The 22,930-nt window shown below is 37.5% G+C and overlaps 3 protein-coding genes across 3 annotated transcripts; 2 read left to right on the top strand and 1 right to left on the bottom strand.

The window, feature by feature from the left end:
• Window positions 1-432: 432 nt before the first annotated feature.
• On the top strand, window positions 433-9,866 carry slc6a14 (solute carrier family 6 member 14). The gene is made up of 14 exons (XM_026935240.3): window positions 433-518; window positions 706-874; window positions 2,716-2,847; window positions 4,326-4,487; window positions 4,868-5,003; window positions 5,627-5,759; window positions 5,975-6,115; window positions 6,229-6,457; window positions 6,948-7,073; window positions 7,361-7,479; window positions 7,573-7,672; window positions 7,765-7,874; window positions 7,990-8,157; window positions 8,398-9,866. Exons 1-14 carry the CDS (start codon window positions 462-464, stop codon window positions 8,533-8,535), a joined length of 1,920 nt encoding a protein of 639 aa, XP_026791041.1. The 5' UTR covers window positions 433-461; the 3' UTR covers window positions 8,536-9,866.
• Window positions 9,867-10,251: 385 nt separating this feature from the next.
• LOC113539624 (acidic mammalian chitinase) lies at window positions 10,252-13,473 on the bottom strand. The gene is made up of 11 exons (XM_026935532.3): window positions 13,403-13,473; window positions 12,950-12,979; window positions 12,574-12,775; window positions 12,393-12,449; window positions 12,154-12,319; window positions 11,830-11,954; window positions 11,612-11,735; window positions 11,342-11,527; window positions 11,122-11,244; window positions 10,850-10,988; window positions 10,252-10,658 (listed from the first exon to the last, which is right to left on the bottom strand). Exons 1-11 carry the CDS (start codon window positions 13,425-13,427, stop codon window positions 10,387-10,389), a joined length of 1,449 nt encoding a protein of 482 aa, XP_026791333.1. The 5' UTR covers window positions 13,428-13,473; the 3' UTR covers window positions 10,252-10,386.
• Window positions 13,474-20,231: 6,758 nt separating this feature from the next.
• LOC113539502 (gastrula zinc finger protein XlCGF26.1) lies at window positions 20,232-21,678 on the top strand. Its single transcript, XM_026935268.3, has 2 exons — window positions 20,232-20,594; window positions 20,785-21,678. The coding sequence occupies exons 1-2, from the start codon at window positions 20,408-20,410 to the stop codon at window positions 21,462-21,464; spliced, it is 867 nt and encodes a 288-aa protein (XP_026791069.3). The 5' UTR covers window positions 20,232-20,407; the 3' UTR covers window positions 21,465-21,678.
• Window positions 21,679-22,930: the final 1,252 nt, after the last annotated feature.

The following is a 22,930-nucleotide window of genomic DNA, read 5'->3' as shown; positions in this document are numbered from 1 at the left end:
TAAAACAATATTTTCAATCTGCAGAATATTTTTTTTAAACCATAAACTATTTGACTATACTTGACTCTATATTTGCATTGCAACAAAAAAAGAAATCATGAAATAATGATATTGAAAAGTGCCTATGTCCACTACTTCTTGACTTTAACCTTAAAACAGTTATGGGTGTTTAGTTTCCAGTGTCTTAAGTTGATTTATTAACCTGTTCCCAGCCCCCCCCGACCCTACACACATTCCAATAAATATATGTAAAAAGGGAAAAAGAAAGGAGGTGTCTGGAAAAGGTTAAATAATGAGTGTTTTTTCCCTGAAATATGTTAATATCCCTAACGTGTTATACACTGCCTAACTGAGTATATGCCTTCGGAGGGAGGAGGGTTGTGGTTATAAAAATGCCATGGCTTCAACGTACTGTTTACACTGCCATTCATGTTCATCATTACTGTGTGCTGCATTCAAGTATGAGGGAACATAACATCACACATTTAGTGCTCAAAAACAGCATTGCAGATGATCAGGTAAAAGCTACGAATTGTATTTAATTTATTTAAAATCTAATTTGTATTTAATATTCAAGGGTTGAATATGTTGGATCGAACATGTATATGTGTTTCATCACATGTTAATTGATATTCTATTTTGTGTGTTAATTCATTAACTGTCTATAGTTTATAGTAATATGTACACTTTGTTTCACTGCTTTAGGAAAACATTGCAGGTAAGAGCACAGACTCCCATGTTGGAAGCAAGGATGAAAACGCAGACAGGGGGAACTGGAGCAATAAGAGAGAATATCTGTTGTCTATGATTGGATATGCAGTCGGACTTGGAAACGTATGGAGATTCCCATACCTCACATACAAACACGGAGGCGGTGAGTAAGCTTGGTTTCATCATAGTGTATTTGTTACACTTTACTATAAGGTCAACAAATAAGCTATATATTAATACTTAATTAATGCTTACATAATTATGAATTAATATATACACGCTAATCCTTAGCATAATGTATACATTAAGAACCTCTGAATCATATATAAATAGCCATTCATAATAGTAATAGTTAAGTATTAACATGTCATTAACACATTCTGTTAATTAATATCATGACTTATGCAGTATTAATAAAGATCATTTACATTTTGTAAACAATGTGGATTAAACAAACCTTTAGGCTATTTAAGTAACTTTTTTCAGTTTGAAGCCAACACCACTAATGATCCAGATCACTTTATCAGTGTGTGAAAAAAAAACGGCCATGAGGATGATCTCCTCATCTTTATATCACACTGATAAAGTGATTTGGATCATTACTTTTATATATATATATATATATATATATATATATATATATATATATATAACATATGCCTGGAAATCAAAAGGGCCTACTTAAGTGCCTATTTAAACCTACATTACAGCCTATAATTTGAGATAATCTAGATTGTTTCCAAACAGACACTTCATAATGTAAATTACCTTTAGCAATACTGTGTCATGATATTTACAGAATGAACACAATGTGAATACATAAATATTACTTTATGAATGGCTATTCATACTGTATATGACTCAGAGCCTGTTAGTAGATATGATTCATTATTTCCTGATGTGCTATGGATTCGTGAATGTGATTAGTTCATTATTATCATTAGTTTAGGTATTAATATGCTGCTTATTTGTGGACGTTGTAGTAAAGTGTTAACAGTGTGTCATATTCATATGATAGACTCTTTCCATTATGTCCATATTTTTCCATTATGACCCTTGGTAACCCTTTAGCTCATAACACTTCACTAGAACCCTGCATCATGATACAGACATAACCATGTGATACACATGACTGATGCAATACGTTGTCATAAGCTGATGTACGGTAAAGTTTCCATGAATAGTAATAGTTATGATAGTTGTATCTAGAGCAGACTTGACCTAAGCTGTCAAGTCATCAAATGTTTTTGGCCTATCATTATAATTACAGATAATAGTAACATGACACTCATATCACTAGACATCAGCTGCTTATGACACCATGTGACATCAGGCGTGACAAGCATATAACATGGTTACGCCTGTGTCATGATGCTGGGTTCAAGTAAAGTGTTACCCACTTAAACTAATGGTGGGGTTAATGGAGATTAGACACCTGAAGTATGTTATGTCAACTGACATAAATCTGCATAATCATTTAAACAATTTATGATGGTTTATTTCAACAGGCATATCCTACTGAAAAGACTTTTGTCAATTTTGATGTCAAGTTAACATCAAGTTATAATGTGTTATATTGTTATGGTTGAGTTATTTTTTAACCTTTTGCATATCAAAAGCATGTAATGGTTATAATGTGAGGTAATTTGCAAGTGAGATTAATTGGGAGGTTAGTCCTAAACTCAGGACTTGGTAGTTACCTAAACATGAACTCCTGCTTCATAATACTGCTGTATAGTGAAGAATTTAATAGTGACAATGATGACACTGTAATAACATTTATTCATCTTCATTAACTGCTTTATTCTGATCAGGGTGGCTCTGGAATCTACCCGGAACACTGGGTGTGAGATGGATGGATCTGCAGAGCACTGTGCACACACACAAACACACACTCACACATAGGGGTCATTAAAAGCCAAACTCCTCACAGACTTATAAACAGCACCTTTCAGTAAAGTATTAACCAAAATTGTACAATTTCCCTTGATTCTCTGTTTTTAGGAGCCTTCCTCATTCCCTACGTGATCATGCTGTCAGTCGCAGGGCTGCCACTCTTTTTCATGGAGAGCTCCATTGGACAGTTCTGTAGCCAGGGACCCATTAATGTGTGGAAAGCTGTGCCAATATTGCAAGGTAACAAATTCTTGCTGCCTAATCAGTGATTATGATATATTACACATCTACTGTATAATATTTTACACAGTGATTGATAATATTTTCGTCTGAGTGATCTGTTTCTCCTTTATACATATAACTCAATATACATACAGGTGGCAAATCAAGGCAACATTTTTAAAAAGTGGATCTGTTATGCTATAAGGGGAATTCTACTGGCATGGTTTTGATCCAGGTGTCCCTTTAAAAGGGAAGAGGCACCGCAAATCAATACAAGGTTCTTTTGACCTTTATCTTACAATGAAACATCACTTCCTGGATGACCCCGCCCCATCCACAGGACGTGAGAGTTTGAATTGTTTGTCACTGAATTGTTTGATCAGCATGAAAATGATGTAAATCATATGGCGTATGGCATATCTCAACTCAGTTATTCAGCTGTGAAATATTTTGGAACTAAGTGTTAAAAAGCACTCCACCATCATCAAAACACCAACTTGTCAAGTTTGACTTTGACAAACTTAGACAACTACAGGTTAAATATAACCAAATCAGGTTTATCAAACAAAGCCCAGAATGGCAGAAAAAAGAGTGTTCTGAGAACAGAGCAGGAATGAAAACCAGGAAAGAAACAGTAACCAGGGTGTATTGACAAAAGAAAAATAAACTGTGAAAATCCAGAGCAAAGATCATACATGTGCAAACAAACCAATAGAGAAATATTAACACAGCTGCAGAGCAAAAAAACGAGCAACGAAGTGAACAGTAAAGAGAATTGGCTAAAGATGTGAGCAATTAGAAAGCAGGTGAAATTGAACATGGGTGACTACAAGAGCCCAGGTCTAGAGGCTGAGGGGTCTCGGAGTTGAGGTTCCTTGGGGTTAGAATAGCTGTTACACAGTTGAGGGAATATCTTTTGGAAGGATGGTGTTCATTCCAGACACTTGTAGAATGTTATAACTGTTGTTATTACTTTCATTTTGCCACCTGACGGTATTTGCGAATAGGGTACATGATTCAGTCTACAGAAGTAACTGGGTGATATGAAAATGTAGTCAATTTTTAAAGTGCTTAGGCACTACAAGAGCACTTTCTTGTTGTTGTTTAGGTTAGAGGTTATGTTTGGAAGATACGTAATGGTTAGAGAAAGGAGCAATAGTTTAGAATGTTTTACGCTTGACATTTCAAAGTGTACTATGGTATTCTTGTATGTTGATTATAGCTATCGGCATGTAGATAAAGAGAAACTTGAAAGAATGTGTTGCCATTTATCCCGAATATGCTTTCTGGATATTTAAACAGAATGAGAATACTGATTATTCTACATAAAAATTAATGTGCATTCTCACCTTGATCACTCCAGTAATGACTTCATTAAATGCATAATAATGTTATGGCTGTTTAATTTACTTTTGAAAAATAGAATCAAATGCAACCCCCAAATAAAAGTAATACTTGCTATACATTTGAACTGCCGAATGTCATATCTTTTTCAGGTGTTGGAATTACCATGATGCTGGTTAGCACTTTTGTGTCGATCTACTACAACGTCATCATCGCATATAGCATCTACTACATGTTTGCATCATTTCAGTTCCCATTGCCATGGAGTGATTGTTCAAGCTGGTCAGAGATGGATTGTAACAACACTGTTAGAGGTTTGTCAAGCACTTGTCTTCTTCACTGTTACTGAAATGTCACATTATTCAGTGCAATGCTCTGTAGCGTGTACTTTCTCAGAAATCTCATAAATTTGTATCACTTTTAATTTAACATAAGTAAACAGCATTTCTCTTGGTTGGAATTTCACTCCTCATATTGACCCATTGAACCTAAAAACATTAGATTAATGGAAACTCCCTTGTAAACAGAATGTTTCCTTTAAAGAAAAGGTTTGGAAAAAATGTGACCATCTGCTACTTATTGAAACTCCCACAGGCAATTGCAGCACCTGCATGTTATGCTTAACCATGGCCAGGGGCTACCGCTGTTTAAAGGATCCTGATGATATTCTGAATTTTGCTCTTTGTCTCACCAGAATATTGCAATATAACTGCCTACAACTTGAGTCTTGTGGCTGGGAATGTGAGCATGATGGCTGATGGGAATCAAAACTGTTCAGAAGAGTTCTGGATCAGTGCACCATTACAGAGCGCCAGCGAGCATTATTGGGAGTGAGATCCTCTCTATCTCGCCTTCTTTCTCTCTTTCTCTCTTTACCTCCATAATGAGAAGGAATATATTGTAAAGGAATGAATGATTTGAAAGAAAATTGTGAAGTTCTCAAATTTTGTATGACAAAAATTCAGCTTTTATTTGAAAAAAAAAAAAATCAAACAAAACCCCACAAGGACAAGAATATCGGACAGTTTTCACCTTGATCGTTTGATAAGGGACAATGCAGTTTTAACTAAAACTGCAACTTTTCTTTAAAAAAAACTAAAAGAGCCAACAAGTTGGGTTTTTTTTTTTTGGTTACTGAAGTTAAGATTAGGGTTAGATTTAGGTATACTGCTAGTGCACTGCATCTAGCAAATTTCTAATTATTATAAATATTATAGGGTAAATCTAATAATAATGTCAATGGAAGGTCCTCACAAGGATAGTAAGACATTTGTGTGTATTATGTGTCTCCATTTTTTATAACTGATTAAGTAAAATCAGTTCACTTAGTACTTTACTGAGTTTTGTGCCGTACTAGGTTAAACTTCTTTAGATAGAAAAGTACTCATGATTTCTTATCCCAATTTTGTTATGAGAAGGAATTTAAAGTTATGATGAATAATCTGTCGTTTAGCCATGTGGCCCTCCAGCGCACTAGCAGTATGGATGAGACAGGGCCAGTGATCTGGCACTTGGCCCTCTGCCTGCTACTGGGCTGGATATTGATCGCTGCCGCTCTTTACAAAGGCATCAAGTCTTCTGGGAAAGTAAGTACTGCATTTTCTTAAAAATTAATTTTATTAACAAATATTGATTTGAACAGTTAATATACTGGGTTAAGATCAGTGAGGCATTAGGTGAGTATACAGTATATACACTGCAGACTGAAACAAATTGGAAACAACACATCACTGGTATTGCAGTAAAGGCTGGTTGATGGAGTGAGTAGACTCATGACAACCTAACGTTCGTTTATCTTCAGGTTGTGTATTTCACGGCCACATTTCCATACGCTGTCCTGCTCATCCTGCTAATACGTGGCGTTACTCTGGAGGGAGCAAGAGATGGCATTGAATATTACATTGGCTCCCAGTCTAACCTTACAAAACTGGCTGAGGCAGAGGCAAGATTCAATATTCACAACTGAGTCTCTAACACCAATTTCTCTCTAGCTTGTAAAATAATTTATATGCTTACAATACTTCTGCATTATGTCGGGTTTCTTTACTCACACAGGTTTGGAAGGATGCAGCCACTCAGATATTCTTCTCACTGTCTATTGCATGGGGTGGTCTAACAGCACTGGCTTCCTACAACAAATTTTATAACAACTCCTACAAAGACTCCATTATAGTGTGCATCACAAACTGCAGTACTAGCATCTTTGCTGGCTTTGCCATATTTTCCATCCTTGGACACATGGCACATATCTATGGGAGACCAGTTTCAGAGGTTGCACAGGCTGGTAAGCTTTTTGTCTCTCTCCCTCCATTTCTCGCTCTCTTTCTCCATTTTTTTCCTTTACCTTGCAAGTGCATTTAGTATTCTATTTTTATTCAAACCAACTCAATTTTATTTGTATTGAACTTTGAACAGTACACATACTCACAAAGCAGATATACAGAAATATGGATTTAGCTCAAGATTTCTAGTAAATCTATAAAATTTTGATTGGAAAACTTGCAAGATGTTAAACAAATGTTAAGCAAATTCTTTGGAAAAAAAGAGTGATACATAGAACAATTTGTGAAAAGAAGAATAGGTGGTCTTATTAATTCTATTAATTATTAACTATTAATGGCTTCCAAGCTTGGACTGAATGACAATAACTTAAAAAATAGTACTTGGAACTATACTGCATGTTTTCTGAAACCAGGTTACATTTCAGAATCATTGACTGATTAATGTATATCACAAGAAAATAAGAATATGTTTGTTCTCTTGCTCATTTTAAGGGTTTGGACTGGCTTTCATTGCCTACCCTGATGCCCTTTCCAAACTTCCTATATCTCCACTGTGGTCCATCCTGTTCTTCTTCATGCTCATAACTCTTGGTCTGGACTCTCAGTTTGCTGGAATAGGTAGGCTTATTGCTTACATTCAAGAATACATACAAATAAAAGATAGATGAAATGCATAAAAATAGGATTTTCCTTGCAGAACATATAAATACACTATGTAAGTGCATGTGTGTTATTATGCCACAATTTGCAGACAGGAACTGTTGTACTTAGATACTTTTCATCCATTAGTTGCTTTAACACAAGCCTATCATTGCATGGCATTTGTAATCTGCAGACATTGTGTCTCTGGAAGAAAAATATTAATCTGTTTCAATTCTCTGAATCAAACATAATCTGTCTGGCAGAGGTGATCACAACATGTCTCCAGGATGCCTACCCCAGAATCTTAAAGTCTAAACGGGGCCCCATTACTGTAGTCATCTGTATCATTCTCTTCCTGCTTGGTCTGCCATGTGTCACTGGGGTATGTCAGTTGTTTCAGTTTCCTTTCTAAATACTCATGGGAAAATATTGGGAAAAATGGGAAATATTTCATACAGACTTATTGTCTATAAAGGCAGGTATATACTGGGTGAATCTGATAGATACCTTCTGTGCTGGATGGATTCTTCTGTTCGCTGGATTGTTGGAGGTCTTCGGTCTCACCTGGATATATGGTCAATATAAAAATTCAAACATGATTGTTATTTAACTGAACTTATGATTTTGCACTGGTCAGTTTAATTCAGAACTGAAATGCTGCTTTCAGGTGGAAACCGGTTTATCCGAGACATTGAAATGATGATTGGGACCAAGAGTACCCTTTTCTGGATGTGGTGGAGGGCTTGCTGGTTTTTCATCACTCCTGCTGTTCTCCTTGTGTGTATAATATGCAAACTATAGAAACCGTTATTTGAATATTAATAATAATAATATTTTAGAGGGATTAACGAGTTTGCTTGAGACAAAACATTTACTGCTTCATATCCTGCAGGTCATTCTTGTCTGGTCAGTGTACACGTTCACTGCTCCTACATATGGCTCAGTGGAATATCCGCAGTGGGGCATTGCTCTGGGCTGGTGTATGACTGCCTTCTGCCTCATGTGGATCCCAATTGTGGCTGTCTGGAAGATAACAAAAGCCAGCGGAAGCTTATGGCAGGTAGGACAGGAACATCTTGTGTGTGTGTTTGAAAAAGGGAATGCAACAGTACTTCAATAATAATAATAATACATTATACTGTATCACTTTAAAAGCCATATGTGGTAACTCTAGAACTGAAATATATCTGATAAATATAATACACTAGAATACTATTGTCAGCATCACGTAAAGCAGTACTACTGAGCTCTATCTTAGATACCACAAAGACATTTGACAAATATGAATATTTCCCCACAGCGGCTGAAATTAACATCCTCGCCCACTGAAGACTGGGGTCCTTACCTGGAATGCCACAGGACTGATCGCTATGTTCGCCGAGAGATAAAAGACACAAATGTCTTTGTAATCTCAAACCAAAATACCACCAGATTGTAAGATACTGTTCAGAGTCATATTTGTGTTTTTACATCCATATTTTTGTAAGTTAAGTTGGCAGTGTTTTGTGGATGGTTCTGTATCATTAAACCTTAAAGCACAGTAGTGCTCAGTGCGAGTGTATCATCTACACCTGCCATATTACTGACTGTAGCCATACACTGTCTACACCTGTCCACCATCTACACCTGTCCACCACCCACATAATATCTGCTCATCAGAAACAAATCAGTGAAAGTCAGTAACTGTTTACCTACAAAATGCCCCTACAGTATATTGTAGGCTTATCCAATAAACTGACAACTGAGTGTATAAAAAGCATCATTAAAAATTCCCCTAACTTGGGACGCTATTTGTGTTCATAAGGAATCAATACAACAGCTTTACCTCTGTTAAGTGCTTACATAATTATTGAATAAATGTCTCCAAGCTTCATCATAGTAACGATTAGACATTTTCGTTGTTAAATAACTACACATTTTCAGTACAAAAATCAGTGTGACAAATCAGAAACTGTTACTATAGAAACAATACCATACTAAACAGAGTGCATTAATATATCTGTGAGTTGCCTTTCAGATGGAAATACTCTCAGATCTATGTTTTTATTAAGTTAATCACCACCTACTAACCAAGCTGATCGGATACAAGAATAAAGTTTTATAAAGTTTGAAGTAAACTCATAAATGAGTAAAACTCATAAATGAGTTTTCAAATAAAAGCACTGTAATAGCACTTATCATTGCTTAGCGCTTATGGCAAGAAGTATTTAAAAGCAAGCAATCAATCTGATACAGTTCCCATCTGTGATGCAGCATCTGTGAAGCTGCATTGTTGAACCAACAGTCAAGTCCTTCCTTTTTCTACAATGTATATACTGTATGTGAAGCTTCTATTTAACTTCTATTTAACTTCCTTGTTACGGTAATTTTTTCCTCCAGTTTCTGGAATGGATGAATGTTTTGAATTCATGGTTTTAAAACTGACAGTGTTTAGTGTTTTGTTTTAGTGTTTAATTTAGAGTCATTTTTGTTTGGAATCATTAGCATAAAAATACTATTAAATGGCATTTGTAATAAAATTGTAACAAATGTGTTTTTTTTTTTCATTTGCATTGGATAGGATCTATATGACATCAAATCCTTTAGTCTCCTTCAGAATCTGAACTTTAGACTCTTTAGTGTATGCATATAAGTACTGATTTTGTTGTCCAGCATGTTTGATCACAATTAAAAGCTTTGGTAGAAAAAATGTTATTGCAAACTCCTTGAGAATCCTTTTGTAAGGATTGTGTTGTGCTGCATACTTCTCCACTACACAGATTAATCTGATGGCTGTGAGAGGCAAGTAATACACATTCAATTAGAATTCAGGGCTTCACCGCAAAACACATTGTACACACTAAATAGGACACCTAAATTGCAATGACACCATTGGTGTTCTGACATACTATTTAGTATGCTAGTATATGCCTTGTGAATTATCACATAGTCATTGATGCCATGGTCTGCAAAATCAAAACACAACACAGAGGGGATGATAGTAAGCTAGCTGGCTAATGCTTGCTAGCTAGCTACAACACAATGCCTTATTGAAGTGGAAAGGTGTATATTTGTTATATTTGTTTGTCACCGTGCTGCTCGTCTCTCAGGCAAATAGTAGTTACTAACAGGATTTATAGCAGCTTCTGACATGGACATTTTTTTTCCTGACTCAACAGATGAAACCACAAGTACAGTTTGGCTTTGCTGGTTTATTTTTATTTCAGAATACAGATTAACATGACTAAAGACCAATCAGATCAATCAAGACAAGAGCACTTCATAGGTACTCAGATTTATAAACTTGGATTTAAGACCAGTTGCAGCAAGAGCAGCTAGCATCAAAGACCAGGCCAGTGGCGCAGTGCTCTAAGTAGGTCTCGCCACTGTTGCAGTTGTAGAACTGGTTATTGTTGCTGGGGTCGGGATAAAGTCCATTAGCCTTGCCAGCACAGAAGCCGCTGCCACTGCTTGAGCCACTGCTGCTACCACCACTGCTGCTACCACCACTAGGAGGAGCAGGGGCAGCAGTAGCTGGGGCAGGAGTGACAGGGGGTAGAGGCTGGGCGGGAGCGGAACAACCTAGAAGAGGAAGAGCATCAGACAAATGAATGGGACTGCATATGTGTGTGTGTGTGTGTGTGTGTTTGAGATTCGGTATTCTTTACTAGATGTAAGAAATAATATATGCCGAAACAAGCTCAGGGGTACAGAAGGTGCAGCATCAGGGTTTATTAATGCAGTAAATTTACTCTTGGACTTGTTCAACTCACTCTGGCCAGTTCCCAGGCCACTCTTGATGGTGTTGATCAGAGGGTATTTGCCCTGATTGCAGAAGGTGCCACTGAAGTCATCCAGGTCCAGAGACCACACCATAGCACCTCCAAAGTTGTTTTTCTTCAACCAGTCAATCTATAGGTTTTTGAAAGAATAACAGAATCTCTGTGTACTCTAGATGCAGAGCCATGTATTCATAAACTATGTATGGTCCAAAATGTCCTTTGATCAATCTATAGATGTTTATTACCATGTGAATAGAAAATACCTTGATCTGGAAGCTCTTAATGTTGTCATAGCCAACCCAAACGTTCTGGCTGTTGTAGGCATATGGCACATCCTGAGGTGCATCCCAAGCCTGAGTGGCTCCTTGAGACAGGAAGGTACAGATCTGGAAAGAAAGGATTGGATTAAAATGTGAGGTCAAGCCAAATTTGTGATTGTAGCAAAGAATTTCAAAGTACATTACATGAAATCTTGATTCTCACCTCATAATAAGCCCAGAATCCACTTTGCCTGGTGTAAGGCCCAGCGGGTCCAGGTCCAGCAGTGGGAGCTCCCACACCAGTGTTTGCAGAGCCAGCCAGCATGAAGGTGTGTCCATAGGTGGGGAATCCAACAAGCAGTTTCTCAGCAGGAGCACCATTGCTCTTCCAGTAGTTCATAGCATAGTCCTGAAGTGGTAGAGAAAGAAATTCAGATCCCACCAGAATCAGACATATTACTATTTAATGGCTTTGGTATTGAGGTACACTTACCACATTGAAGTAGACGTAAGATCCCTGATCAGCTGGTCCACTGTACAGAGGGCTGTTCTCACCAGTCTGCTGCTCCCAAGACCCATGGAAGTCATAGGTCATGACATGGAAGTAGTCCAGAACCCTGTGGAAGACAGATATAGAGGTCAACTTACTTCTTCTTTAGAGGAGAAACTGTTGATTCTCTGTCAAAATAACTAAAAGGACTCTATACGAACTGGCCAATCTGGGCAATCTGGTATCCGGAGTCAATGGTGGCCTTGCCAGCAGAGACAGCAGCGGTCAACAAAAGACGAGGACGGTTGGTCTTTTGGCCCTCAGCCACAAAGGCAGCCATCATTTCCTATTGAAAACAGTTATGGCAATATCAGTAAGCAGATAGGAATGAGAACAAAAACAGTCTCTCATGAGATTGGTAAGATGAGAGAAATCTATTGGGCAGAAACTAATCCAAAAATGATTATAACTGTCTGGTTAAGGCCCAAGAGCTTCTCACATTGAAACATACACGTTTGTAGGCTGTTCTTCATGCCAGTGAATACCTGAACCAGGGTGGTGTAGAGCTGTTTGTCCTGAGGAGGACTACCACGGGAACCAGGATACTCCCAGTCAATGTCCAGACCATCAAACTCATATTGCCTCAGGAACGTAATGACAGAGCTGATGAAAGTCTGACGGGTAGCAGAGGTGGCCACCATGGCAGAGAACCTAAGATAGTAAAGAATTAGGTGACCAAGCTGCCTTTTACATTGTTTTAATCAGGTCACAAGACTTTACATACTTGGCTGTGCCGAAGTTCCAGCCACCGATAGCTAGAAGGGTCTTCAGGTTGCTGTTCCTGTTGAGAACATAAAAAATATTTAAGTTTCCCCTTAAAAAAACAGTTTTAACTTTACGGATTAGAAATACTTAAGTTTAATCAACCAGCCAGTTGGATGTCAAATCAAAATAAATCAACATACTGGTTCTTCAAGGCCTGGAACTCTCCATAAAGCTTCACATCATCCCACTCATAGGTTGCAATCTCATTGTTGTTCATTCCAGCAAAAGCATAGATCAGATGGTCACACAGGCATGGGTCAACGTTGGTGGGGAAGTACTTTCCTGCTCCAGGTCTGTACTGTCCCCAGTTGGTGAAGTAACATGACAAGATGTAGGAGGATCCTAGGTTAAAAAAATAATAATAATAAAATAAAAAAAGTAAGAGGGTAAGGGATTTTTTGAGTTATTTAAAAAACTCTTAGATTTAAATTAGTTTAGAGCTTTATCTGCACAGTGGTGATGAACCATGTAAAGAGAAAATTACATATCTGGATGCTATTTCAACAAGAAGCTTACCAAGCTGCACGTGCAGCAGGAGAGCCAGTCCTAGAAATGAAAAGAAGACACTTTATATCTCAACATATTCTGACACAGTTCTACAATTCTTCCACATATTGCATGCAGTGAAATATATTAACAGGGTCAAATCATAGGTAGATAATAAACTGACACTACAGTAAGGGTAATATTGTCATTTTACTTATTTGTCTATGTTGTACAGTTGTTAGCAATACTCAAGCCTACTGTTCTAAATAAGAAAATACAAAGATATAAATATATTATATAGAGAGATAATATAGATATAGTATAACTCTTGCAATTAAATATCTATGTTAAGGTATGACAACATCATAACAATGAAAGGTTTAACATTTGTGTCATTTATTTTTCTAGATATTTCAATCATAAATATTCTATTATAAAATCTTGTGGTAAAGAAAGTAAAGGCATGCTGAGGTTCCAACTCACCAACACAAATCAGAAGCTTGCCCATGGTGCCTGTGTACAATTCACAGGAAACATCTACCCCTTTATATACCCCTAACTAACACCACTTTCCTTATTTCATTGCCTTTCACTTATTTACCCAGACTAAAATGTCATAGCTGTCAGCACTTTAGTAGAGATTAAACAAAGATAAGTGGCTAGAAATTCTTTATCTGCCCTTGTGTTCAAAGAGCTGTGCATTAAATGTTAACTGTTTTAACGTTGGCATTCATGAGTGCACAGAAGGTGACGAATTCTAATATAGTTTCTTTATCATATCATATAGAAAAAAATAATTGACCAATTGACATCGTATTTAAAAAAGTGCTTTACCAGAGCACATAAAGCACCAGAGTGAAAAAAAAATTATTGCCAAAACTAAATACTATGTTAAATGTTAAAACTGATATACTGTAAAACAATATGAGGCCATAAAATAAAACTATATCTGTTTTGATTTTGGGTGTTAAATATTGATTTACTCCTTTTTATGTTTTATTTAAAAAAATATATAAATACTGAACGTTAAAAAAAGAGCACGAAAACCATCAAATTTTAAAGTCTCTACTATATAAAACAGACATTAATTGTAAAGGTGCTAGATAAAGCTTTACACTGTACATTGAAATTGTACTCTGTAACATTGTAGCATTGAAATGATAATAAATACCACTAATAATTTTCCCTCTAATACTAATAGTTTAATAGATTTATGAGTAAAAAATATGGAACATGATATTCCAAATGAAATAATACAAATGTCAAAGTTTCACACTATATATTTTTTTCACTTTATGTTTTTTCACTTTATGCATCAGTTTCACTTTATGATGAGAATTTTTACTTGCATGTACTTTGCAGATTACTTCCCTCTTTATTTCATATCTGTTCAAATAATTTTACTAATTTACCATGGATTCAGAAAGTATTCAGACTGTTACTTGTTTACTTTATTGTGTTGTGGATTTGATTTTGAATAGATATAATTGACATTTTTACCCATCATTCTAGACTTAATCTCTCATAATGCTGAAGTGAAAACTTGTTTTTAGTGATTTTCAAAAATTACTTAAATATCAAACACTGAAATCTCTTATTCACAAAAGTATTCAGACCCTTTATTCGATACTTTGTAGAAGCCCGTTTGGCAGCAATTATAACTATGGGTCTTCTTGGATATGTCTCTACAAGCTTTGCACACCTGGATTTGGCAAATTATCCCATTCTTCATGGCGGATCTTCTGAAGCTCCATCAGATTGGATGGCAAGTGTCTGTGAACTGCCATCATCAGGTCTCTCCACCGATGTTCGATGGGGTTTAAGTCTGGGCTTTGGCTGGGCCACTCAAGGACATTCGGAGACTTGTCCTGAAGCCACTCCAGTGTTGTTTTAGCTGTATGCTTAGGGTCGTTGTCATGTAGAAAGGTGAACTGTTTCCCCAGTCTGAGTTTGCATGCACTCTGGAGGAGGTTTTCTTCGAGGATGTTCCTGTATTTGGCTGCATTCATCTGTCCCTCAATTATTACCAGTCTCCCTGTCCCTGCAGCTGAGAAGCACCCGCATAGCATGATACTGCCACCACCATGTTTCACCGTAGGGATGGCATTAGCCAGGTGATGTGCCTTTATGCTGTCATATGCCTTTTACTCAACAGTGCTTTCCATCTTGCCACTCTGACATGAAAGCTTGATTTATGAAGTGCTGCAGAGATGGTTGTCCATCTAACAGGTTCTCCCATCTCTGCACAGGACTTTTGGAGCTGTTTTAGAGTGACGGTTGGGTTCTTTTTTACCTCCCTGACCTATGCCCTACTTTCCCAGATGCCCAATTTGGCCAGATTGCCAACTCTAGGAAGTTTCAAAGTTGTGCCATTCTTCTTCAATTTCATAATTATTGTGGCCACTGTGGTCCTGGGGACACTCAAAGGCTTAGAAATTGTTTTATATCCTTGCCCTGATCTATCCTTTGCCACAGTTTGATCGCAGAGAGCCATAGAGAGTTACTTGGACTTCATGGCTTGGTTTTTGTACGGACAATACAGTGTAAATTCTGGGCCCTTTTAGACTCTGGTGTGTGCCTTTCCAAACTATGTCAATGTCAAAGGGTCTGAATACTATGAATAACTATGTCAAAGGGTCTCAATACTTTTGTGAGTAAGAGATTTCAGTTTTTGATATTTTATTTAATTTTTGAAAATCTAAAAAAAAATGTTTTATGGGCTATTAAGTGTAGTAAAAAAAAAAGAAGGCAATTATATCCATTCAGAAACAAATCCACAACACAAAATACTGAATACTTTCTGAATCTATTATATTTATCAAATGCTAATTTACTAAAGTTACTTTTATTATATTTATTAATTCAAAGCAACATGTATCTATTTAATTGTAAAAGTAGAATTACTACTAATTTGTACTTTTTATATATGATGACATTTTGTATATTAAAGGTCATCATGCTATAAAAACGCACAGACGTGATAAACTTTTCCATTACAGATTAAGTGGTATATATATATATCAGCTTATCAAATTATAAAAGTGCTTCTAATTCTGCAGCAGGTCTGGTTCATGCACAGAGTAAATAAAAGTAAATGTGTAATCAAAGATAATAAAAGTATATCTAAATGGGGGAATACATTGAATGGAAAAAACTTAAGAGTCTTATTTACTACCCTCTTTATTTGCTATTACATTTGATCATGCTACGGGAATGAATATAAAAGCAATATAATAGTCACTTCAAATGGAAAATAAATGCAAGCAAATGTATATCTGGAATTTATATATTTGTGTAAAGCTGCTTTGTGACAAAGCAACCCATTGTTAAAAGCGTTATACAAATAAAATTTAATTGAATTTAATTGAAGCAGATTTAATTTAAGAAAATATAGAGACTAAAAAGTCTGTCACGGATACTGGGTTCTGAGGACTACAGGTATTGATGTACACAAATTTATGTCTGTTTTTATTTTATTAAATTACCTGAGGACAAAGGGTTCAAAAGGAGTATAATTAAAAATTAAAGCAAAATCAGTGGCTCTGTTATGCTGTGGGAGATATTTTGCTGGCATGTGTTGGGTTCACTTAGAGAGAAAACTCACTACAAATCATTACAAAGTTCTTCTGACTGATTACCTTCATCCTATGATTCAATTCAATTCAATTTTATTTGTATAGCACTTTTAACAACGGACATTGTCACAAAGCAGCTTTACAAAAATAAACACATTCAAGATAAAAATTTAAAGTGTATGAATTTATCCCTAATGAGCCAGACGTATTAAAGGGAAAAGGCAAGAGCCAAGGAAAACCTCCCTTAGACGTATGAGGAAGAAGCCTTGAGAGGAACCAGACTCAAAAGGGAACTCATCCTCATCTGGGTGACAACGGATAGTGCAATTATAAATAATTTCCTTCTATAACTGTGTACTGCATGGTCAAATAGTGCAATTGTGTAACCAGGAAATTCATTATACTTTTCACATGAAGTCTGTTTGTTGAAGTTATCAACTGTTCAGTGACGGAGACTTGAGTGTGGCAATTGCAGTCCTAACGTTATCATAGCATAACTGTTCATATGAATTGTGTTCCAAAGCCATCTTCATGGTTTTTAAGTGGCACCATCCTCAATAATCTCAGTGATCTTCAGCACTGTCCATGTCAGGCCATCTTAAGCAGCTTTGAGTGATTTCCAGTTGATGAGAACTCCAACCAGAAGTAGGGCATCAGGATGGATCAGGCAGGTCCGAAGAACAGAAGGGGTCAAGATCACTGGTATCTCATGAGTAGCATGTGTAGCTCGACAGAAAGAGAGACCGAGAAGGAGAGAGAAGGAGAAATTATTAGGTATGCTTATTGTCCCGTAATGTTCAAGGAATATATAAATGATAGGAGTCTTCTCTTCCAGCATGACTCCGCCCCCATTCACAATGCATGAGGATTCACTAAATGGTTTGATGAGGATGAAAATTATGTAAATCATATGTTATGGCCTTCACAATAACCAGGTTACAACCCAACTGCACACCTATGGGAGATTTTGGGCTGAACTGTTAGACAGCATTCTATAGTACCTCCATCAACAAAATATCACTTGAGGGAATATCTTTTGGAAGAATAGTGTTCTTCACTCCAGTATTGTTCCAGACATTTGTAGAATACAAGCCAAGGATCGCTGAAGCTCTGCTGTTGGCTTGTGGTGGCCCAAACACCTTACTAAGACATCTGATGTTGGGTTCCCTTTAATTTGTCTGACTATATTTTTAAAAAATGGCTAAAAGTGAATGTTCAACTACAATGACAAACGTACTATAGTATTTTTTTTTCTGTGGAAGCAGAGAGAAGGAGCCAGATATCTAAATACAATATTGGTCTGGAGCTCTACTTTTTTATATACTGTAGCTACATAATTTTACCCTGGAAAACAATTATGGCTTAGGAATGGCTTAGCACAGAAGCTCAATATATGTAGTTCTGTAGTTTGTTAAAGTATGCAGAGAACTTGCTGCACCAAAAAACCCAGATTACTAATTGGCATCATTTTATAAATTCAGTGAATCACTCAGCACTGGATGATGAACTCAACTCGAAATATCTGTTTAGGGTTATCAAAACATCTGAGGGAAAATGCAAGTCTACTTTATTATGCTTAAAACAATTCTTTTCTTTTAAATTTGACTGTACTTTGGAGAAAAATGTAAAAGCAATGTAATGGCCATTTAAAATGGATAGCAACGGCAAGGAAACCAAGGAAAACATGTTCTTCTGTTGGGGTCAAACTCTATGGTCCACTTTATAACAAAGTGGAATAATAAGTTTTTCTTGAAACTGTATGTGTTTTACTTGACAATCAACATTTATAAGTTTATTTTCAGTCAGGTGTCAAAACTGCATCCAAAATGACTGGACTTTGCACTTTGGCTACCAACTTGTTGATTTGTCAGTAAACAGTGTTGAAAAAGGTTTTGACTGATATTCAGTAAGCAGCTCTATTGTTGTAAGGAACTTCCAGAATAGGGAGCTCTGCTAGTATTCCTCTTGCACAAGTAAACCGAATTATAAACTCCAGACTGAAGGGAGGAAACTCAGCATCTGATGTCCATGGGTTCCAGACTTCAGACAGTCATTAACAAAAGGATTTGCATCCAAGTATTATAAATAATCCTTATATTTATGTAAGTTTGTCCAATTACTTTTGAGCCTGTGAAAATGGAGGAACTATGTAACAAATGGCAGTAATTCCAAAATGGTTAATGCAATATTTTTGCTAAACCCCTTGAATTAAAGCTGAAAGTCTACACTTCAATCACATCTCGATTGCTTCATTTCAAATCCATTGTGGTGGTGTACAGAGGCAGAATTACAAAAATTGTGTCACTGTCCAAATACTTATGGACCTGACTGTATCTACACTTGAGGACCAATTACCTACTACGATGAGGACCAATTACCTGCTCATAATGTACTGTAGATAGAAAGCAGAAAGGAAAGAATTCATTAGTTGGAGAGAACAACATGTTATAACATAATGGACATTTTACAGAGAAGGTCAGGAGAACAGTGCATCTCGTCTATCCGTTATATTAGGTGGAGGTAATGCACCAGTCTGGTGTTTGCCAACCTCCAAAAAAGAAGAAGAAGAAGAAGAAGAAGAAGAAGAAGACAACGAAAACATACAGAAGGGAAATTTCATTTTGAAACTTTGACAGAACAACATTTTCTACACTATGTGGCCTAAGGTTTGTGGACACCTGACTGTCACACCCATACGTGCTTGTTGAACATCCCATTCCACATTTAGTCCCTCTTTGCTGTAGTAACTTCCACTCTTCTGGGAAGGTTTTCCACTAGATTTTGGAGTGTGGCTGTAGGGATTTGGGATTCAACCACAAGAGCCTTAGTGAGATCAGGCACTGATGTTGGGCGAGGAGGTCTGGGATGCAGTCAGAGTTCCAGTTCATCCCAAAGGTGTTCAGTGGGGTTGAGGTCAGGGGTCTGTGCAGGACACTCGGGCTCTTCCACTACAACCTTGGCACACCATGCCTTGTCTTGTCACAGACCTCACTTTGTGCACAGGGCTATTGCCATGCTGGAACAGGTTTGGGCCTCTAAGTTCTCCGGGGAGCCTGGAGCCTATCCCACGACACTCCCACGGCACACGGCACAAGTCGCTGGACACCCTGGACGGGATGCCAACCCATCACAGGGCACAATCACACACACACACACACACACACACACACACACACACACACACTACAGACAATTTAGAGCTGCCAATCTTCCTACAATGCATGTCTTTGGACTGAGGGAGGAAACAGGAGTACCCGAAGGAAACCCCTAAATCACAGGAAGAGCATGCAAGCTCTGCTCACACAGGCGGAGGCGGGAATTGAACCCCCAACCCTGGAGAGCCTAACCACTAAGCCACCATTTCCACAAAATTGTACGTGGTTCTTCCCCAAAATGTAGCCACAAAATTGTATAGGACATCTTTGTATGCTGAAGCATTACAAGTTCACTTCACTGGAACTTGTAATGCTTCAGCATCCAAAGATGTCCTATACAATTTTGTGGCTACATTTTGGGGAAGAACCACATATGGATGTGATGGTCAGGTGTCCACAAACTTTTGGCCATATAGTGTACAGTATAACCTGAAGGACACTTTACAGAGAAGGGCAGGAGAGCAAAGTGTCTCGGATAATACTTCAATATCTTAAATAAAGTTGGTTGTTTGATAGTAGTTAGGTAGTTAGTTAGTTAGTCAGTCAGTCAGTCAGTTAGTCATTCAGTTAGTTAGTTAGTGTCACTTTTCAGTTGGTTTGTTTTTAGGAAACAGCCACACTCTAGACCAGTAGGTGGCGGTAATGAGCGCGTCTATTGTTTGCCAACAGCTTTGAAACGAGAAGAAGAAGAAGACGACGAAGAAGAAGAAGACGCGGAAGAAAAAGATTCAGTCGTAAGCGAAGTGACTCGGTTTAAAATGAGCCATTTGGAGAGTTTGAATAGGTTTTTGACAGAGCGCTTAATGACAGTCGCTGGAGAGATATTCCAAGTGTTTAAAGACGCCTTTAGTGATTATCAGGGTGAAATAGAGCGAATAAAACAGGAGAACCGGTGTCTAAGAGAAGCCCTGGCTGAAATTTACAACAGTGTACAGGAGCGAGCAGGTACTCACTTATTATAACGAATTATAGTAATAAACACCATCAGACAGGATTCTAACATTTGTTCATTAAACCCATTATTAACCTTTAAATGTCTGTCATAAGGAAATGAATGTGTGTTTACTTTCTGTATAGATTCTTTGCTTATGTTCATCTTGCCTGTAATTAGTGTCTGATCTCTGTTTGTATGCAGATAAGCACAATTTAAACCAGAAAGCCCTGAACACTGATATTTCCCTTATACAAGTGAACCTGGAACTTGCTAGTCCAAAGAAGTGTGATCCACAGCAGTCTCAGAGTCATGCACACACATGCACGTCGAAGCCTGAAAAGCTTGCAGAGGATCTGGACCCAGAATCGAGTTTTTCAGAGAAACCTGGGTTGAGGGATGAAAACGAGCACAGCAGCAGCCTGCATACAGGCTCATCAGTCACGGTCAAAGTGGAGCCGTGTGATTCCCCAGCTGTCTTCTCTGCTGAAGTGAAAAATGAAGCTGAAGTCGATCAAGCAAGAGACCAGCAAGAGCCTCTTTCCTGCACTTACTGCGACCAAACATTCACGGAGCTTCCTCAGCTAGCATCACACGTGCAGACTCACATGGCTTTGTTTACCTGCGAAATCTGCGGAAAGTCCTTCAAGCAGAAAGGAACGCTGAAAACACACATGATCGTACACCAGAAAGAAAGACCTTTTGGCTGTGGTTATTGTAAAAAGCGGTTCAAGCTGAAAAGTCACCTGAAAGAGCACGAGAGGATACACACGGGTGAAAAACCTTTCAGCTGTCCGGTGTGCAGGATGTGCTTTACTCGCTCCAATCCTATGAAGATACACCTTCGGAATCATCATCGGGAGCAGTTACTACTCAGCCAATAGAATAAGGCTGGAAAATATTAGACTTGTGGATAAATTTCATTCTCTGTTATTCATGTGTTGTTTCTTTTGTTACTTTGACTGTCTTTACTAAGTGGTTAGTTTTAATATCTTCATAGTTCTGCTAATTATTTGTTTTACATGTTTGACTACTGGTTGTTCATTTATTATTCTGATTATTGTCTACTTACTGTCCATGATAAACAAATCTTATTTACTTTGTGAGTCTGAATTCTACTGATACCTTTTTTTATCTTGGAGACAGAGGTTTTACACATTTACACATGGATTTTATAGAGAACTGAATATGGATGGTGTCAGTGGCGGTTCTGGCTTACTTAGTGCCCTAGGCGAAATCAGACCTGATGTGTGATTTAGATTATTAACATTGTTATAATGCACAGTCCAGACTTTCACGTAATTTGGTTTTATATTTATTGCTGACTATTATGGCGCTGGCATAACTAGCACTGCATAAGAACATTTTAATAAAGTTACTGCAGAACGTCGTATGAGATGACATACACAGCATCCCGTTTCTCACCCGCTCTTCTCTTCTGTTTTTCCGAAATTGAAATCCTGATGGCTTTGATCTTTTCATTCTCAAATCGTTCTTATTCACAGTTTCTTTTTTCATTATGCTTGTAAACATCACCCTGTCAATCAATGGTCAAGACTAAACCATTCCACGTTAGTGGTGTACAGTGCGTCAGTCTCTCGTTGTCATTTATTAATATTTTAACTGTACATCATTGGATGTACATCAGGAGTAGGGAAGCATTTTATTTTATGGTTTTTGTGTGATATTATTAAAATATCATCCCTCCCGTATTTGAGGCTTCTAGCAGGTTACTTTTTATGAGCAGACAGACAGCAGCAGAGGTGTGAGGAGCAGCAGAATGGGGAGGTGTCTCACAAGGAGCCGCTAAGGAATTAATTTTCAGTGAGTGAGGCGAAACAGAGAGCGGTCACGATCCTGTGTGAAACTGCCTCCGGTGAACTATAAAGAAGTGAAGAACGTGTCTGAAAGTTGCCCCGTGCCACCACTGAGTGGGTTGCGCCCCCCTCCCCCCAGGCAGCTGCCTATACTGGCCGATGCCGGGATCCGCCACTGGATGGTGTACACTTTATTAAACATTAAACCAAGGTGTCTGATTTTTTTTTCATTTAATATTTTTAGTATTGAATAAAAGACTTTTTATGTGATTGTTTTTCCTCATTGTTTAAAGGACCATGATGATAGTTCTGGTGCTTTAGTAAGTAAATGCGTCAGTGGTGTTGATCGTAGGTCCATCTGATGCTCCAAAAGTACAGATACAAAATGTCTGCAGCTCGCATGTTGTAGGTAAAATACAGGGCCTGATTTTTAAAAAGCAAGCATTTAACCATTATTTAAGCCGAAGTAAATCGTACAACAAAGGCAAAACATATATTATTGCAAGTGATTTTGGTATTGAGTCAATGGGATC

Source organism: Pangasianodon hypophthalmus, chromosome 20 (genome assembly GCF_027358585.1).
Source record: "Pangasianodon hypophthalmus isolate fPanHyp1 chromosome 20, fPanHyp1.pri, whole genome shotgun sequence".
Lineage (NCBI taxonomy): Eukaryota > Metazoa > Chordata > Actinopteri > Siluriformes > Pangasiidae > Pangasianodon > Pangasianodon hypophthalmus.
The sequence above is the reverse complement of the archived record's forward strand: the minus strand, read 5'-3'. Positions and strand labels throughout refer to the sequence as shown.

Bases quoted from the DNA above. Each gene is read 5' to 3' on its own strand.
- LOC113539502 (XM_026935268.3), top strand. From the start codon at position 20,408: ATGAGCCATTTGGAGAGTTTGAATAGGTTTTTGACAGAGCGCTTAATG. The intron at 20,595-20,784 runs GTACTCACTTAT...GTTTGTATGCAG, and splicing joins CAGTGTACAGGAGCGAGCAG to ATAAGCACAATTTAAACCAG.
- slc6a14 (XM_026935240.3), top strand. From the start codon at position 462: ATGAGGGAACATAACATCACACATTTAGTGCTCAAAAACAGCATTGCA. The intron at 5,760-5,974 runs GTAAGTACTGCA...GTTTATCTTCAG, and splicing joins GCATCAAGTCTTCTGGGAAA to GTTGTGTATTTCACGGCCAC. The intron at 7,480-7,572 runs GTATGTCAGTTG...TTGTCTATAAAG, and splicing joins GTCTGCCATGTGTCACTGGG to GCAGGTATATACTGGGTGAA.
- LOC113539624 (XM_026935532.3), bottom strand. From the start codon at position 13,427: ATGGGCAAGCTTCTGATTTGTGTTG. The intron at 11,245-11,341 runs GTGAGAATCAAG...CTTTCTTTCCAG, and splicing joins GATTCTGGGCTTATTATGAG to ATCTGTACCTTCCTGTCTCA. The intron at 10,659-10,849 runs GTGAGTTGAACA...TTCCTCTTCTAG, and splicing joins TGGCCTGGGAACTGGCCAGA to GTTGTTCCGCTCCCGCCCAG.